This window comes from Artibeus jamaicensis, unplaced genomic scaffold (assembly GCF_021234435.1).
Source record: "Artibeus jamaicensis isolate MK-2021 breed Jamaican fruit bat unplaced genomic scaffold, CSHL_Jam_final contig_786, whole genome shotgun sequence".
NCBI lineage: Eukaryota > Metazoa > Chordata > Mammalia > Chiroptera > Phyllostomidae > Artibeus > Artibeus jamaicensis.
In genome coordinates, this window is record NW_026521971.1 from 1,484,179 (window position 1) to 1,504,410 (window position 20,232).

General features: G+C 37.0%; 1 protein-coding gene across 1 annotated transcript in view; it reads right to left on the reverse strand.

Moving 5' to 3' along the window:
• Window positions 1-20,232, reverse strand: part of MEIKIN (meiotic kinetochore factor) — a 64,581-nt gene that overhangs the window by 42,168 nt on the left and 2,181 nt on the right. Inside the window, exons 4-7 of the mRNA XM_053672770.1 lie at window positions 19,532-19,592; window positions 10,310-10,447; window positions 4,075-4,194; window positions 3,110-3,149 (exon numbers count right to left, since the gene is read on the reverse strand). Of these exons, the coding sequence (XP_053528745.1) occupies window positions 3,110-3,149; window positions 4,075-4,194; window positions 10,310-10,447; window positions 19,532-19,592 (359 nt within the window). The remainder of the gene's footprint in view (window positions 1-3,109; window positions 3,150-4,074; window positions 4,195-10,309; window positions 10,448-19,531; window positions 19,593-20,232) is intronic.

Sequence of the window (20,232 nt, forward strand, 5' to 3'; positions counted from 1 at the left end):
TTTCACTGGGGTTTACCAAAGAACAACTTACCTAGGAATAACAGTAATAGATTTTCTTTTCTTCAGAAATTTCTAACCATTCTGATACAAACATATTCAGAAGGAGGCTATCACCCTAATACTGTTTTTTTTTCTCACTCTACACACTTTCCCAAGAGGACAACTATGCTTTCAGCCCAGAACTTTTCCCTGGCTCTCTAGGCAGAGAATTGCTTGTTATCATCAATTCAAAATAGTGTTTTGAACACTATTTTAGCATTTTCTAAACTAAAATCGTCTGTCACCCCAACTTACTCTTGCTTTTTCATTTGTGTTCCTTCACCAAGTGAATGAATGATTCATTCAGTTTCTATGTCCGAGAACTGGAGGCCAAGTTGGATATCATCTCCTCCCTTAACCAACCGATCATTAAAAACTATTGATTATCCCTCATGAATTGTTCCCAAATTTTTCCTTGATACTACCCTTGCTGCTAAAGTTCAGATCCTAATCACACCTCATTTGGAATGCTACAATAGTCATCCTTTCAACTTAATCACTCATTCTAATCCATCTTTTCCTTGCTGCAAAGACAGAACTATGATCATGCATATCTCTGAGAAGAGTAGGATAACAGGCTAGAATTTTTGTTGGGTAATATACAAGTTCCACAGATAGCTGTACTCAGAAGTATATCAATCCTCACCCACAAACACATGTCAGCATGGAATATCTATACAATATAGACCCCCACCAAAAAAGACAGCACTGTACTGTCTACCATTTAATTCTGTGGGGGGAAATCTAGGTAAAAGATAGTAAGGATTGTACATGATTATTTGAAGGACATAACTCTGTCAAGCAGCTATAGACTTTTCCCTTGCATGTCAAGAAGCTTAGAGTCAGAATATGGCTCAAGTCATCTGACTCTTAACTTTGATGTCTGATTTACCTTTGTTCTATTCCCTTTCTTATCTGGGTCTCCTATTAAAAATTATATTTCCTTGATCCTAACTTTGCTTTTTTTACAATTGATATAATTCACATACCATATAATTCATCCATTTAAAGTGTGTAATTCACAGAGTTCTGCAACCATCGTCACAATTTTATATTACGAAGTCAATTCGCATTTCTTTCTGAACCTCCCAGTCTTAGGCAACCACTAATCTTTCTGCCTCTATAGATTTGTCTATTCCACATTCACATCAGGAACCATTCAATATGTGGCTTAATATTTAGCACAATGTTTGCAGAGTTCATCCATGTTGTAAAATGTATCAGAATTTCATTTTTATTGTTGAATAATATTCTATTATGAATATACCACATTTTATTTATCTATTCATCAACAGACAGACATTTGGACTGTTTCTACTTTTTGGCTATTATGAATAAAGTTACTGTGAACATCCACGTACAAGTTTTGGTGTGGACATAGGTTTAATTTCTCTTAGGCATGCATAACTAGGAGTGGATTGCTGGATCATATGGAGCATTTTGAGGAACTGCCAAACTGTTTTTCAAAGTACTACCCTCACGATTTCAAATTCCCATCAGCAATGTACGACAGTCCAAACTTCTCCACATCCAAGACAAGTTCGTTATTATCTGTCTTTTTGGTTATAGCCATTCTAGGGGGTATGAGGTGGTATGGCACTTAAATTGTGCATTTTCCCAATGAATAATGATATTGAGCATGTTTTCATGTGTTTATTGGCCATTTGCATATATTCTTTGGAGAAATGTCTGTTCAGATTCTTTGCCTATTTTTAAATTGGGTTATTTGTCCTTTTATTGTTGAGTTGTAAGAGTTCTTTATATATTCTGGATATAAGTTTCTTATCAGATACACGATTTACAAATATTTTATTTCATTCTCTGGATTGTCTTTTCACTTTCTAAATGGCATCTAGTGACTTTGTTTTAAAACTTGTATGAATTTTTTATAAGTTCCTTCAACCTTTTAAGATTAAGGTGCTAACAAATTTCATTATATTTTACAGAACTACTGAAAATATTTCAGGGGTTCCCATCACATTCAGGATAAAATAAAGATCCCAGCCCTTAAGGCCATTCGTGGTCCAGACTGCAACCACTTCCTCAAAATGTCTCACATACACCTTACCCTTCGGTCTATTGTGTCCCAAACCAAACTCTTGATCTTTCCCCAGTAATATGTTTCTCCTCAGTCTTCCCCATCTTAATAAATGGCAATTCCATCCTCCCAGTTGCTCAAGACAAAGCTGTGGAGTCTACTTTCTTACCCCACCATTCAGTCCATCAACAGTCTACCCTGTTGGTTCTGCTTTCTAATTATACCCAAAATTTCAACCCCCACTACCTCTACTCTTACCATGTGGTCCAGAGTATGGGAAAACTCTCCTAACTATAATATCCCCAAGCCCTTGCTTCCTCAGAGTCTAGTCTCAACATGGCAGCCACAGCGGGGTTTTTGTTGTTGTTGTTGTTGCTCCTGTTGTAAAAACATAAGTCATGTCATGTCATCCTTCTAAACCCCTCACAGGCTTTCCAATGCATTTGCACTCACCCACAATGTCTTATATTACCTGGCCTCCTGGCTTCTTCTCTTAGTTCATCTCCAACTTCTCCTTGCTCACTCCACTCCAGAGCCCAAGCCTTGCCTCAGACCTTGCTCCAACTATTCTTTCTACACCAAATGCTCTTTTCTCCAGAGAGTCATCCAGTGAGTTTGTCTCCTTCTTTAGGTCTCTGCTCAGATGCTATCTTCTCATGACTTCTCCCACCACACTGTTAAAACAACAAACCTCCGTCCCAAGGCTACATAACACCTATCTTGCTTTATTTTTCTCTATAGAATTCATTACCATACAGCACAATATAAATTTACTTGCTTGTCTTTAGTGTCCATATTTTCCAACTAGAATGTGGACACAAGGAAGGCAGAGATATTGTTTTTAATCAATTTCATTCACTACTATATATTTCTAGCAACTAGAACAGTACTGGCACACAGTGAGTCCTCAAAAACTACTTAACAAATGAATACCTAAATTCGGGTATTTACAATCATACTTTCTATATAACTATTAGAACATGAAGTTTTGAAAAGCACAATAAGTTTTAAAGTGTTGGTTCTAGTTCTTACATTTTTCTATGGCATTTCTGATAGTCTTCTGAAGAGGTATCTAGGAAAGGAAAAAAACCAATCTATTAGAAATATATTTCAAACACAGACCAGAGGCTCAACTTACTCTTGGTAAAAATAAATACTTCCTCTAAAATTCATGGTGATAGTGCCATTTATTTTTTCAATTTTTGTTTTATATTGCTCTCATGTCTGCCACTTAAATTAGTAAAAGTATTTTCAAAATACCAAAATAAAACACAATTGTTGTAAAATTCTATGAGATGCAGGAATCTGTCACCTTGTATTTGGATAGTTCTTTACAACTTTTGAGGTCCTTTTACATCTATTATCTTTATTCTTACAGCAATCCTGTGAGGAAAACATACCATTTTTCTATCTCGTTTTACATATAAGAAAATAAATAACTGGTCAAGCTGTAAAACTAATAGCTGCATACCTGAAACTTAAACTTGGGTCTCATGGTTCTTAATCCAGGACCAACTACATAGATATGCATATGGGTAGATTCATTAGTTAAGAGAATGCCTGTCAATCAACATTTTACTGCCGAGATACACAAGGATATTACTAGGAATATGAAGAGCCATAGGTATGGTCTTCTGAATTATAACCCTCAGCAGCTGCAGAACTCTGCTTACATTAAATTTGAGTATAAAAATCCCAAGTTAGGTAAAAGTGAAGTGAATGGTTAGTTAATGTAGCAGGAAAGAATGAAGTGGAAAGTCACCACTCTAGATAAGCAGTAGTCACTGTCAATTTCCTCTGATGTCTGATAATACCAGTGAATGAAAGTTTGAGGAGATAGAGGATTTTCAGAATTTCGAACTATCTTTTACTAGATATGTATTAACCACAAAGAGAAAGTAACCACTTGACAGTGGTGAAAACCAACAGACACTACCCTTAATCACGTGATGAGGGCTTTTCCTGCGATATGAAAAAAAAAGAAAGAGAAAACTCACATAAAATTGAAGAGAGGTTTGAAAACTGTGGTGCCTTCTCTATTGCTACTGCTTTACTGGTATCCAGAAGAGTGGAATTCTTGCATTGTATGTGTTCTTCCAACCTGGGGCACTCCCAGTCTAAGAAAGCAGGGAGAAAGGCACACAACTTCGAACAGCAGCAAGCAGCAGGTTACCTCCCCCCCTCCCTTCACCTTAGGTCCCCAGCCCATACTCTATTATGGTAATTAAAGTTTTGGGTGAGAGAGAAAAAAGACAAGCCTTGATAGCATCAGGATGGTGAATAAATAGTCTTTGGCCTATCCCCGTGCTCTAGGGCAATTTCTCTCAGACTCTTGCCCCATAAAGATTACTGACCTCAGGGACAGACAGCACACATGGGGAACTGCCTCTCATATTTTATGTACGTTACACCTATGTGTCATTAACTCTTTCATATCGTGGAATAATATACTACTATTACTTGATGTCACTTTTAAGCTTTCCATTGACTCCCCACCATGGAAAACTGAGGCTACTCTCTTACACCCCTTTGCTCCCACCTTTCCTACCCTTCCCATTGTCCTCATTAGTATATCACATATGTAATTAGATCAATATTCAGTGTAGACATTATGATAGTAACTTGCTATAAAAATGCTCCTTACTCTTGTGGTATACCATAACCACCTTTTGCTTTTGCTGGCATCAATAAAAGTCTCTTTTGTTTGTTTAGTTTCCTCTGTATTTTCATTTAGTTAATCCAAAACTCTACCAAACTATATAAATTCATTCTATTTACTCCATTCTCTGGTGCTCTGAAGTTTCATAATGCTCTATCTTGAAATTTTTCATCTATTATGCTAGACATATTGTGGCCCCTTTAACTCAGAAATCATATTCTCTATCTCTAGAAAATGTTCTTGAATTACTTCTTTCATAATTTTCTTCTATTTCACTGTCTTTTTTCTGGAACTCCTATTATTTGATATTAGATTTCATATACTATTTCTCTAACTACCCTTCTCCAAATTGCAATCTTTTTTCTTTCATTCTTCTGAAATATTTCCTCAGGCTTATCTTCTAATATGTCTGCAGTTTTCCACTCTGCTATTACATTTCATCTGCTCTCTGAATAGTCCCTTTTCTTATAGCATCCTATTCCCATTTAGTGGCTACAATATATATTGTTCTTATCTCAAAGAAACTTTTATTTTCCCCTCCTTGTGTTTCCATTTCTACTGGAGTTTCTTTTTCTTATTTTTTGAAACTTTTATTTTATTGTAGTAGGAACACTTAACATGAGACATATGCTCTTAAACTTGTAAGTTTGTAAATCTGTAGAGCATCACTAACTGTAGTCACAAAGTGGTACAACAGATCTCCAGAACCATCCACCTTGCATAACGGAAACTTCATAGCCATTGACTAGCAGCTCCCCAAACCTCCCTCTCCCTACACCCTGGCAACCAACATTCTACCTGACACTTTCATGAATTTGACTACTTTAGATATCTCATATAAGTGGAATCATACAGTATTTCTCGTTCTGTGACTGGCTTATTTCTCTTAACATGTCCTTGAGGTTTATCCATGTTGTCACATATGATAGGATTGCCTACTTTCTTGATGTTAATATTCCATTGAATGAATATGCCATATTTTCTTTATCCATGTATCCATCCAGAGACATTTATGTTGATTTCTCACTTGGCTATTGTGAATAACGCTCCAATGAACATGGGAATGCAAATAATGTCTTTGAGATCCTAACTGCAATTATTGTGAATACCCAAAAGTGGGATTGCTGGATCATATGGTAGTTTTCTTTTCAATTTTTTAAGGAACTTCCATACTGTTTTCCATAATACTTACAACATTTTACATTCCCATCAAAAGTGATTATGGATTCCAATTTCTTCACATCCTTGCCAACATATCTTTTTTAAAATAATAACCATTCTAACAGGCATGAGATAATATCTTGCTGTGCTTTCCATTTGCAGTTCCCTGATTAGTAATGTTGAACATCTTTTTAATGTACCTGTTTTCTATTTGTGTCATCTTTAAGAAGATATCTATTCAAGTTCTTTGCCCATTTTTAAATCATGCTGTGTTTTCCCCTGAGTTGTAGGAGTTTCTTAATATATTTTGAATAGTAATCCTTTGCTATTTGAGGTTTGTAAGTCTTTTCTCCCATTTTGTAGGCTGCCTTTACACTTTGCTCATTGTTTCTTTTGATGAACAAAAGCTTTTCAGTTCTATGTAGTTCCAGTTGCCTACTTTTGCTTTTATTACCTGTGCTTATGGTGTCATATCCAAAAAAATCATTGGCAAGACCAATCAATTCTACACTAGAATCCAACAAAACAGGAAGTAGTCCCCTATGTTTCCTTCTAGAAGTCTTATAGATTCTAGTCTTATGTTTAAGTTTTTAATCCTTTGTGAGCTGATTTTTGTGCAATGCAAGGTTAGGGTCCAATTTCATATTTTGCATGTGGGTATCCAGTGTTCCCAAGATCATTTGTTGAAGAGACAATTCTTTCCTCATTGTGTATTCTTGGCATCCTTGTTAAAGATGTGGTGACATATTACATACACATGGATTTATTTATGGGCTTTCTGTCCTGTTCTGCTGGTTGAAGACTGCCTTTAGGCCAGTACCCTACTGCTATAATTACTCTAAAATAAAATTTGGAATATATTTTGAAATCGAGAAATGTTCATTTTCTATCTAGATGATCTATCCATTATTGAAAGTGGGGGTACCAAATTCTTCTATTCTTGTGTTGCTGTTTCTGCCTTCAGTTATGTCTGTGTTTGCTTTATATATTAGACACTCTGATGTTAGTTGCATATTTATAGCTGTTATCAGTTCCTGGTGAATTGACCCTTCCATCATTATAGTCCTTTTTTTGTCTTTCACGATACTTCTTGACTTAATGTTTATTTTATCTGATGTAAGTATAGCCATTCCTGCTCTCTTTTGTCACCATTTGCATGTAATGTCTGTTTCCATCCTTCACTTTCAGCATGTGCATCCTTAAAAACAAAGTGAGTCAGTCTTTGAAAATCTACTCAAACACTGTCTTTTGACTGGGAGTTTAATCCACTTACCCTTAAAGCAATTACTAATAGGAAAGGACTTATTACCAATTTGTTCATTGTTTTCTGTCTGTTTTGGTAGTCCTTTTGTCCCTTACCCCTCTTTTCCTCTCTTCCCATCATCCTTTGTTTTACTGATTTTTAAATTGATATGCTTTGATGTCTTTCTTTTTTTTATTAAATTTTGTCTTTATTTTTTTATCCCCACCCAAGGATACTTTTTTTTTCATTGCTTTTATAGTGAGAGGAAGGGAGAGAGGGAAGCATCATTGTGAGAAAGAAGCATCAACTGGTTGCCCCTGATAGGTGTCCTGACTAGGGATTGGACTCACAACTTTTCAGTTACAGGATGACGCTCTAACCAACTGAGCCACACAGGCCAGAGCTCTATTTTTCTTTTGTGTATCTGCTAAAGGTATTTCCTTTGTGGTTACCACAGGGCTTAGACACGAAATGTAGTTTTAACAGTTTAAGTGTAATAAAAACTTTAATCATATACAAAAACGTTGCACTTTTACTTCACCCCTCACATAGTTATTGTTACAATTCACATCTTTTTATATTGTGTATCCTTTAACATATTTTTATAGTATAGTTACTTTAAATACTGTCTTTGAACTTTTATATTAGAATTAAAAGTGATTTTTATGCCACTGATATGGTATTAAGTATTCTATATTTGTTTATGTATTTACCAGCAAGTTTTATGCTTTCATAATACTGTTTAGCATCTTCTGTTCAAACTTGAAGAACTCCCTTTAGCATTCCCACCAAGCATGTCAAGAAATGATTAACCCCTTTAGCATTTGTTTGTCTGGAAAGGTCCTTACCCCTTCATTTCTTTAAAAGGATAGTTTTGCTGTTTATAGTATTCTTGGTTGACAGTTTTGTCTTTCTGCACTTTGACTATGTCATGCCTTTACCTTCTGGCCTGCAAGGTTTCTGCCGAGAAACATAGTGAAAGTCTAATGGAGGTTCCCATATATATATGTCAAGTCAGTTTTCTACTGCTGCTTGCAAAATTATCCTTGACTTCTGACAATTTAATGATGTGTCCCAGTGGAGATTTCTTTGGGTCATCTAATTTGAGGTTCTTCCTAGGACTGGATGTACATTTCCGTTCCCAGATTTGGGTTGTTTTTAGTCAGTTTCTATGATAAGCTTCTCTCTCTCATATTCTCATAATCTCTCTTCTCCCTCTGGAGTATTTTGATCTGTTTATGTTCCATGTGTCCCTTAAGCCTACTTTACTCTTTGAGTTCACCAATTCTTTCTTCTGCTTGATCTAGTCTGCTGTTAAATCCCCTTATTGGGTTTCTCAGTTTATTTATTATATTCCTTAGCTCTTAAGATTTATATTTGGTTCTTTTAAAAGTTCCCTATATATTTCTTGAAATTTTCACTACTTTCATGCATTCATCTCCTTAGCTCACTGAACATCTTTATGATGATTATTCTAAATTCCCTGTCATGTAATTTATATATCTCCAGTTAATCATGATCAATTTCTGGAGCTTTATCTTATTCCTTTCTTTGGACCATGTTTCTTTCTTCCTTTTTCTTTCATTCTTTGTGTTGATATCTGCATATTATAAAAACAGCCACCTCTCACAGTCTTCACGACTGACTTCAAACAAAAGTCTCTCACCAATCAGCCCATCCCCAAATTCTGGGATCCTCCCAAACCTTCTTCCTAGTCAAAACTACCATGTGTATTCTTAGTAGTCACCAGGTGTCTAGAGTATACCAGGTTCCATCAGTGCTCTGAGATAGGTGAGATAGAAGCCATTTCTTTGGGATGCCCCCCAAATCTTTCCTTTCTCAGAGAGAAGCTGGAATCTAGTGAATACCCGCATGTTAGAACAAACAGCTATCTTTGCTCTCTGTACTCATCTGGCTTCTAGAAATATCAGGTCCCATGAGGACTCTGGAACAGGCAAGACAGTATCCAGTCCTTTGAGCAGTTCCTAGGAAATTTAGAATGTTTAGTACATGTTTCAATCCTTTCCTTCCCTCTCCATGGAAAAGCTGGGAGCTGGGGATTTCCTGCCAATTACATGGTACCATGCTAGAGGCAGGGTTTATGATGAGAGGTTGTCTTGAATTCTCTTCCTGATATGGCTGGTTTCATGCTTTTCTGGAGTTCAGAGGGCTCTCAACTAGTTTCTAGATTTCTCACCAATGGAATTAATCCATGTATTGCTATTGAATTGGTGTGTCCAGGGCTTCCTACTCCAACAACTTTCTGATGTCACTCTATATTTCATTTTGTTTTTATCTCTATGTTTTATGTTAGAGGCTTTCCTCAGAAGTCTGGTGATCATTGGCTCTCTGCTCATATTTAAGAGGGGGCCCTAAAAGGCTAAGTAGGTTATATTGTGGCTTGTCACGGAGTTGGCTTCACTGTAGGGTTTTCCTGTCAGAGTCATCAAAAGACATTATCATTAGATATTCTCTTTTGGGTTCCTCAGATTTCTCAGGAAAATATCTTACATTCTTCTGTTTGAAAGGTTCATGTCTGGGTGCCAGTATTCTGGAAACTGAGCAGAGAACAAGCTGTTGGGTTAGGATAGAGATAAGCACTGAGCGAGCAGATCCTACAATTTAGAATGCAGTTTCATTTACATGTCCCCTCTTCTATGTTCAATATAGTATCTGAAAAAGTTGCCTTTTTCTGTGTAATAAATAACCCCAAAATCTCAGTGGCATAAAATGAAAGCATTTATTTATTATTCCCATGTCTACTAGTCAGTTCAGGCAACTTTGCTTCAGATTGTAGGTTTGCTGATCAACTGGGCAGCACCTCTGCACTCTACAGGTTGCCTGGGCTATTTTGCTCTGTACCTGTCATTCTGGGGTCACACAAAGAGGCAGGAGCTAAGTTGGATATATTTTTCTCATGATGGCAAAAGTGTATAAGAAGACAAGCCCAACCATTTAAGCATATTTCAAAGGTTTGCATGTTTTAGTCATTAATATCCTATTGCCAAATCAAGTCATGTCACCAACTCCACAACCAAAGTGTAAAAGGCGGTTTTGGTGAGGAAGACAAGTACATCTTCTCAAAAAGATCATTATTCATTGTAGGGTTTGTAGACAAAAGAACAATTTCTATACTGAAAAAAACTTAAGATTGAAATTATTTTCTCACCTAAATAATCTGATCCTCTGAAGAGTTCAGGTGATGGGAAGCTACTTAAATTCTCTTCAAAACTCTTGCATTCTGTGTAAGAGTCTGTGACTGAATAGCTCGGAAGAGAACTAGAAATATCACGCTGTGAACTTAGCCCTGTAGAATAAACAAACAAAAAAGGTAAAATGTTTCCAAAGTAAACAGACTCAAAATCCTAATTTGAATTCAAATTTCTAGAAATGTACATGTAGTTGTATGTTAAGAATGTAAAATTACTTCCACATACAACTGCAGAAACATACTATTGGTAAATCACTTAAATTTCATCTTAGAAAATAATTGTTTTTGATTTAGAGAAAATGCATTATAATTCTTTTCCATTGTTTTTCAAAGTTTTATAACTTTATCTTTCCCTACTTTGGTTCAGTTATGATTCTTGACTTAAAAGTCCAAGTTTTATGTATAAGTAACCCACTAAATAGCTGGAGAAAAGAAAGGGTAATTCTAGTTATTCCGTTAAAAAAAAATGAACCTAAACGTAAATAGATTGAAGGAAATGAACAGAGAGCCCAGAAATAGACTCACACATATATTAGCAACTGATTTTGACCAAGATGCAAAGGCAATTCAGCAGAGAAAGAATATTCTTTTTTTTTAATTATGCTGGAACGACTGGATATCCACATGCAAAAGCAAAAATGAAACAAAAGACTTGTACTCATACTTTCAATCATATAGAAAAATTAACTCTAAGTGAATCATAGACCTAAATATAAATCCTAAAAATATAAAATTCCTGGAAAAAAGGAAATTTTCATGATAGAGGGTTAGTTAGATATCTTTGCTATAACACTAAAATGAGTCATAAAACAATAGCAGTGATAAATTAGACTTCCTCAAATTTAAAGAATTCTCTTCAAAAGAGAGTGTTAAGATGAAAAAACAAGCTGCAGGTTAAGAGATAACATTTACAAATGTAATTGAATCCAGAATTGGAAAACTCAACAATAAGAAAAAAAATCTTAATAAGAAAATGGGTAAAATATTTTAACACGGAACCTCACAGGCTCAGAGTCTTACAGTTATCCTTGTGAGAGTGGCCTAGAATAAGGAATTTTCCAATAAATTACTGCAGTAGAACTTAGCACTAAAAGTTAAGAACCAGAAAGTTTAGTGAGAAAAGGAAAAATCTGCAACAGTAGTAAACATTTATTAAACACTTCTAACATGACAAAATAGAGATCAACACTAATAGAAACTGGTGGGTCAGAGACTAAACGATGAAAGGGGAACAGGTGGTGGGGGCGGGGAATAGAGACAACTATAATTGAACAATAAAAAAAATGTGGGGGAAAAAAACCCTATTACCCCCTCCCTTCCCCGGACCTGATTTATGATTATTTCTCACCCACTACCTACCTGAGAGAACTAACTCTGTCCCTCCTACTTTGAACTCATCACACTTTTGTTTCGTACTCCAACCCTCACCTTAAAGCTGACAATTGTTTCCTACCTGGCCACTTCCTCCTACCATTACTGCAACACTTAAATTGATTGACTCAATCTACCATCCTTCTTTACCTACTCAGATGTCAGAAGTAGGTTATTCTTCTGAGTATCTTTTGCTTCCCCTACTCCAAGTGTCCTAGAGTATCCTATCCCTGTCCTTGCTACTTTTTATTCTTCTTGCTCTGCCTTCATCTTTTCCACTCACATGTTGTTATATCTCTCTTGCCTTCCATCTCTCAAAATTCCATGAATATCACTCACAAGAGAGCTATCCCTTTGACCAAATCCCAGAACTCAACTCAAATTAGGAAAGCCCTTGTACTCACCATCTGGGCTGTTGGGTAGAGAAAATAAATAAATGTTCATGACTCTATCAGTTGGAGGTTGTTCATGGTGTCACCAGTTAGAGATGTAAATGCATTTAAAATTACATTTACATTAAATCATACTACACAGTTTTAAAAAGTCATATAGATCTACAATGCTTATAACAAAAACTACAATCTGTCTCATACCCCTCCATCATAATTCCCTGCTCTCTAGAGACAACTAGTTTTAACTCTATTATCTGTTGCCTTTAAGGATATCTTTATATTTATAAATAAATGTATTCAACAATTCTATTATTATGACTGCTCAAATATACAGCTAAGCCATGTACTATGAGCTATAGTCATCTCCTTTTTGCTAAAAGTTTTTGTTTTTTTCTTGGAGTTGATTAGCTAATTTTAAAATTACTTTTCTAAGTACCTATCACTATTTTATCTCAACTTTCTGCAAAATATAAATTTCCTCTCAATTCTTTAAAAAACAACAGATTACTTATCAGTTCCTTTTTTTTAATCCTCATCTGAGAACCTGCTTAATTGTAGAGAGAGGGGAAGGTAGGGAGAAAGAGGGAGAGAAACATCAGTCGCCTCTCATATGTGCCCTGATCAGAAATCAAACTCACAACCCAGATCAGGGCCCTGACTGGGAATCAAACCCGCAACTTGACTTTTTGGTTTACAGGACACCGTGCCATCCAAGTGTGCCACACTGGCCGGGGCTCTATTGGTTTTTCTTTCTTTCCTTTCCTTTCTTCTTCCCTCCTTTTTTTCTCCTTTTCCTCCTCTCTCCTTCCTTCCTTTTTTCAAAAAAGAAGTATTGCAATTGGAGATCACAATACACTTGCTCAAATTTGGACTGGTTGTTTTCTAGACAAGCTGCGCAGATGCCTTCTTGCAATTTCCCTTTACCATTGTCCAAAGAGATTCTTTCATATATTTCCTGTAGTAGAACCTTTGATTCTTGGATCCACGGTATCTAGTTTTGGTGGAGTCGCTCCTTCATTTCCTCAGAAAAGGTGCATAAAAGACCTGTCTAAAATTTCTTTATGCTACCTTCACACTTGAGTGGGTGGTTGGCTGGGTACCAAATTCTAGACTAATATATTAAAAAGACTGATTCCATTTTTTGATGTTTGACAGATTAAACCCCTTATCTGGACAAGCTGATAAGAAAGTCCTGGTGCTCCATCTTTTGACAATGGCAGCCAAGTAAAAATCACACACAGGAAAACTGATTCCACGCTCATCCTCTAACCAAATAAAAACCCCAGCCCAATCTCCTTTTCTTGCTCTGTCCAGCCATTTTCAATCCTGCTTGGGATGCCCTCTTCCCCAGAGAGCCTCTTTATAAGAATAATAAACCTTTCCATTCCTTCTTGGTATATGGATGGTACCAGCTGTCTGGAAATCTGAACCAAATATTGGGTGGGAACCCATCTAGTCTCTGCAATAGTTCTCTCTCAAATTTTAAATACATTTTTTCTATCACATTCTAGCTTCTGGAGTTACTCTTGAGAAGTTAAATGCTACTCAGATTCCTGATGGCTTATTTTCAAATCAACAATTTTTCTCCTCTGGAAGACTGAATGATTCCTTCGTCCTGAGGATTTTTAAACTACATAATGTTGTGCCTTGGTGTGGGTCTTTCTTCATTATTGTGATGGGCAGTTGGTGGTTTTTTCAGCATATGCACTCATGACCATATCTAATTCTACAAAATTTTCTATTTTTATGTGTTCAATTACTTCCTGTTTATAATGTCTGGAACCACTATTTTTCAAGTTGTTAGAATGCCTGGACTCATCTTCTAATTATTTTTCTTTTTAAAATAGCATCTTGATTGAAATAAATTCACATTGCGCAAACCTCAACCTTTTAAAGCATACAGTTTGGTGGTTTCTAGTATACTCAGAGTTGTGCTGCCAATGCCACTGTTTGTATCTCTTTTTTTCTTTAATTTTGTTCAACCTTTAGAATATTTCCTTAAATTCATCGTCAAATCCTTTGTAGAATATTTTATTTCTGATTTCATATTTTTAAAGAATGCTTCTTGTTCTCTGAATGTTCCTTTCTATACAAGCCTGTACTCATTTCATCACTACAAGGACAATAATAAAGATTCGGCTTTTCAAAGTTTTCTTTTCCTTACACTGTCTGTGTCCCTCAAGTTTCTTTGTATTTGGTATATATATTTTTTTATTTTATTTTAAATGCTTTGAATGTTTCTTTAAACATTAAAGAACATTAACTCTTGAATGCTCAAGAATGAGGTACTCAAATACCAGCTGGACACCGAATTCACGGGTAGAGTTTAGGAATTAGTATTACTGAAGGGTATTTAAACAGAGACCAAGTCATTGCTACCAGAATATATCAGTCTGCTCTTGGGCAAGAAGTTTCCAAAAGGAAAATCCTCAATTGTAATAGTTTGGGTATATTTTTCTGAGTAAGACGAGGGGCCCCAGGGATTTACTACCAAACATACAGACTTTACTAGTTCCCTCCCATTTCCCTCTCCCCGCACGAGGAGTTTCCCATGCAGCAGCCCTGACCTGAGCAGTACCTAGCATCCCTGAGTCCAGACTCCCTCCTTCAATGTTTCTGGACTGCCAGGCTGGGAAAAAGAGCAGGTGTCTGGCCATACAGTGTTGGAAAAGGGAGCAAATCATCTAATTGTTACTTTTAAAGATTTTCAGAACACCTCCTTTTTCAACACTATAACCATTCCTTCAGGAATATGCAATGCATCTCATTACTAAACCTATAGCCTAAGTCAGTGTAATTTTTGGTTTGTTCTTACTCTAGGCACCATTCCCCCCACCCCCGGCATTTTTTTGTGTTAGTTTACTTATAATTTGTTTATCTGCCTCCTAGATTCCAAATTTGTTGATTATGCATTGTCAGCTGAGGTCTCTCTTTTTCTGCACCTTGCGGTTTCATGCCTCCTTTATGCCTTTATTGATATTTCAGTAAGGTTTCAGCCAGGATAATTAAATGCATATGTTCACTCTTCCACATTAAATATAAAGTCCTGAATTAATTTTCATCATATTTCAAAGTTATTAGATCCCAAGACAATTAAAACAATCACATGTTGAACAGAATTCTGTGGGCTGCTCAAAACTAACCATTTACCTTTTTGAGAAAAGACATTCCAGACTGCAGATATAAATCAACAAATAAAATCTTAGAAACACAACCAGTTAGTAAATTGGAGATAGTCTATTTTCTACTTCCTTATACCTTTCACACATCAACTTGATAAATCTGATAACCAAGGACATTTATCATATACTTAAACTATAACTTTAGGAAATACTGGTTAGGTTAAATAGTTTTTCTCTAAATAGAGCACAAACCTCATTCAATAATACTTGAAACTACATTATGTCCCAAACATGGGATAGGAAGATAAAAGGTAGTGTTTATTCTCAATGGCTTAAGAGCCAAGAGGAACAAAAACAATGAGACTACTGTCCTGAGTCCTATGACAAAGAGCTTTACGGAACCACCAGAATAGAACTCATCTAGGAAGAGAAAAGAGAGGCCAGGAGAGGCTTCCCAGAAGAGATGGCACTGGATTTATTTTTGAAGAACAGGAGAAGTTAACCAGGCAAAGAAGGGAGAGGAAGAAGGAGAAAAAAAGCATTTGTTGAGCACCTGGCATGTTCTTTTGCACTATACTCTAGGAAAGATTCCTCTACCCTAACTTCTAACTCATTAATTTGATTTTCGGCTGAATTATGTTAATATTAGGCTCATTTATTGACTCCTTAAATTTGGTATTTTTAGTTTCCAGGCACTATAATTTTTTATAGTAGCCTATTACATTATGGGTTCACTGGACTCTTGTCTTTAAAGAGATATTCACTTGGAAGTTTTCTGCTATTTATTTGGGTGTTAGTCCTTCTGTTTGTGGCCTTTGTTGCCTCTCTTCACATGTTCGGCTGTTCCTGGTGGTTTGCCCAGATTTCTACTTGAGAATCGCTAATGTGACTATAAATTCTGTAGCCCACCTCTAGAGATTTTAGAAGAGTGATGAGAAATTCTGAGAATTTACATTCTAAGTGAGGAGGTCCCCCTGTTTTCTGGGTGTTGTTACATGGGGCACTGCCCTAACTGTTTGGCTAGTGTCCACACTGGAAGACTCCAGTATCAGAATTCCCACTCCAGAAAGCCATATCACATCTTTATCCTAGGATTAATAATCATAATCTATTTATTTTTCTTTCCTCATGCAATTCTTGCAGCAATTTGGAATACTTCAGCTTCTCACTTTAGCCCCAACATTGACCCTTGGGAGCCAACCCCTTACTTAGTTCACTTTGCTTGGGAGTAGTTTCCCAGGCTTTATCCTGGCAGAAGGTACTGGTATTCTGGCAGAAGCTGCCAATGTTTTCTATACAAGAAGAGAATGAGGCCAGGAGGCCAGGCCGTGTAATGCAGAATGTAGTGCTTGACACTTCCATTAAGTTCTCTTCTACTGCAGTTTTTTGTTTTTTTGGGGTTTTTTTGCATGTTGATCAAGCATTTCAAGTATCTCTAGAACTGTATTTACCTCTGCAGCGGTTTTTCTCTGCTCTTGATATATTCGTTAATCTGATCTCGTCTGCTTTTAAGAATTCTTCAGTATTTCTGGTGTGCTGATGACATCCTTTCTTGTTATTTTAAAAAGTAACTTCGATTACATGGATATGTATGTGGCTAACCAGCAGCCTTCCATATCCAAGTGCCTATCTGACATTGCTATTCATCTTTTTTTTTTAATTTTATTTATTTATTTATTTATTTGTTTTTTTAAAATTGATTATGCTGTTACAGTTGTTCTATTCCCCCCTTCATTCCCCTCCACCCTGCCCCCCCATCCCCACCATTACCCCCCTTTAGTTTATGTCCATGTGTCTCAAGTCCTTTAGGTTCTATATTTCCCATGCTATTCTTGCCCCCCCCCCATCTATTTTCTATCTACTGTCTATGCTACTTATTTTCTGTACCTTCTCCCCCCATCTCCTCCTCCCACTCCCCTGTTGCTAACCCTCCTTGAGATCTTCATTTCTATATTTCCACTCCTGATCTAGCTGTTCTTTTAGTTTGCTTTCGTTTTAGGTGTGGTTGTTAATAACTGTGAGCTTGTTGTTCTTTCACTGTTCATGTTTCTTTAACTTCTTTTCCTTAGATAAGTCCCTTTAACATTTCATATAATAAGGGCTTGGTGATGATGAACTCCTTGAATTTGGTCTTATCTGAGAAGCACCTTATCTGTCCTTCCATTCTAAATGAAAGTTTTGCTGGATAGAGCAATCTTGGTTGTAGGTCTTTAGATTTCATGACTTGGAATACCTCTTTCCAGCCCCTTCTTGCCTGTAAGGTCTCTTTTGAGAAATCTGCCGACAGTCTGATGGGGACTCCTTTGTAGGTGATTGTCCCCTTAGCTCTTGCTGCTTCTAGGATTCTCTCCTTCATTTTAATTTTGGCTAATGTAATTATGATATGCCTTGGTGTGTTTCTTCTTGAGTCCAACTTTTTTGGTACTCTCTGGGCTTCTTGGATTTCTTGGAAGTCTATTTCCTTTGCCAGATTGGGGAAATTTTCTTTTATTATTTGTTCAAATAATTTTTCCACTGGTGGTTGTGTCTTTCCCCCTTCTGGTACCCCTATAATTCGGATATTGGAGCGTTTAAAGATGTCCTGGAGGTTCCTAAGACTCTCCTCATTTCTTTGAATTCTTGCTCCTTGACTCTTTTCTGGTTGGCCATTATTTGCTTTCTTCTGGTCCACTCCATTGATTTGAGTCCCAGTTTCCTTTTCATCTCTATGGGTTTCCTGTGGAATTCCATTCATTTCCCTTAATTTAGCCTTCATACGTTTCTCTAATTTGTGGCTATAATCAACCAGATCTGTGAGGAAGCTGATGACCAGTGTTTTAAACTGTGCGTCTGAGAGTTTTGCTATTTCTTCGTCGCTTAGATTTATCTCTGGGGCTTTGAGGTCTTCCTGCGACATTTTTGGTCTGTTCTGGCCCTTTAAGTGTGAGAAGCGGTGCCTTGGACTCCCAGGTCGCTGGGTTGTGACGCTGTATGTGGGGGCGCGGTCAGAGCGGGGAAATGGCGGCGCCCTCTATCACCGTGGCCGCCCTCTATCGCAGCCGCGGCGGTCCAACTGCCCACTCCCTCGCTCGCGCGCAATTAGGCAACCGCAGTCAACACGCTGCACCGCCTCCCCACTGTCTCCTCTGCAGTCGCTCACCCGGTGGGTTGCTCGGTCGCTCACTAGGTCCAATCCTGTGTTTGGAACCCGTGCGTCTGGATTCGCGCGTCTGGATTCTGCGCCCAGGTCCGACCGAGCCCTCCTTTGCAACTCCTCACCAGACGCTGGTTTCGCCCCTTACCGGTCGGGCTGAAGAATTTGTTGTTAGCGGACTTCCGAAAAGTTCAGTTTTCCGTGTTCTGGTTGTGTTTTCTGATGCTAATATTTAGTTGTCCCTAAACTTGGTTGTGTGAGAAGGCACGGCACATCCACCTATACCTCCATCTTGGCGGAAGTCCCGCTATTCATCTTAAAGGCACCCATAACTTAATATATTAAAAATAAATTTTATGATCTTTCCCTGAAACAAGATTTTTTTCAGTGAATGTCACCAACTTATACACACCCAGATACCCAAGCCAGAAACAGGCATCATCTTTGATACTTCCACTTCCCTCATTCTTCAGTTGCCAAATTCTGTCAATATCACTTCCTAAGCTAAACTAGCCAGCAGATATGCCCAACTTTTTCCATTTCCAATGTCATCTCTTAACACAAAGTGACAACATTCTCCTCTAAATGACTGTAATGGCCTCCTAACTGGTCTATTTACATCTGCTTCTTCCCATACTGCACCTAAAGTGATCCTATCAATCTATTTGAAAGACTTCAGTGGCTTCCTGCTGCTCTGAAGATAAACACCAATAGCTCTGACATGGCCTGTAAGGCCTGTCTGTCCAGCCTTGCCTTATTATCACATTTCCTTCTCTGTCTCTGTACCGCAGCCACACCTAATGTTCAGTCTCATGTTCAGGCCTTTGCACATGCTGTTCCCTCTGCCTGGAGTGCTCTTTAGTCATCTCTCTGCATAGTTGATGTCTACTCTTCTTCAGATCTCAATTAAATTGCTATTCCCTCATGGAAGCACTCCCTAATCTCTCCAACAAAAACTCAATTAGTTACACTAACGTTGATCTCATTTTTGTAGCACTTATCACAACTGTAATTTACTGGTCTGGTACGAGCATGAGGGCCAGAGCACAGGCTGCAGGCTTCACCTTAGGGTAGGAAGACAACACCCCTTTCACTGATATAAGAAGATGGCAGAAGCAAATTGAAAAAGCAAATTGAGGAAGTTCACATCTGACAGTCTTACCTGATACTACTTCATCAGATGATGAACTACTCTCAACCTGGAGATCATCAGTCACTGGCTCCTATGCGAACAGGAAGTAAAGATAGCACAAGTTATGAGGTTGAGTGTTTTTATATTATATCACAATGATTTGGTCATTTTGAAAATGAAAAATTAAGGTCAACTTTGTATGTTTGTTTCATATGTATAATACAGTCTCTCAGCTTATTGATCACAGATATAATCTGATATTTACTATTAAATCTGAAAATCAATATTGTAGACATATCTAAGGAGTCAACAAAATACTAGTCAATGAACTATTGTGAGGTAACCCAGCAACCAGAAGATAAAGGCAAGTATTTTTCTGACTCCTTAGATAGGAAGGCCTTTTTGCCCTCCAAATATGAAAGCAAAATAGATCAAAAGAAAATACTAAGATGTCTTTTCTTTTATCTAAAAAATAAAAGATACGTCTAAAATAGCAGAAATAAAATTAAAGGCAAACAAATATGGAAATATTTATTTTATATATGTGTGTGTATAAAAGTATAACTATCTTTAGTATCTAACAAAGTATTTCACAAAAAAGAATCACAAATGACCAATGAAATGAGAGGTGTTAATTTCACTAGCACTCAAAGAAATGAAAAGTGTAAGAATATCCTACTTTACATATATCAAGTATATATATATACATATATATACTTTCAGGTAAGATG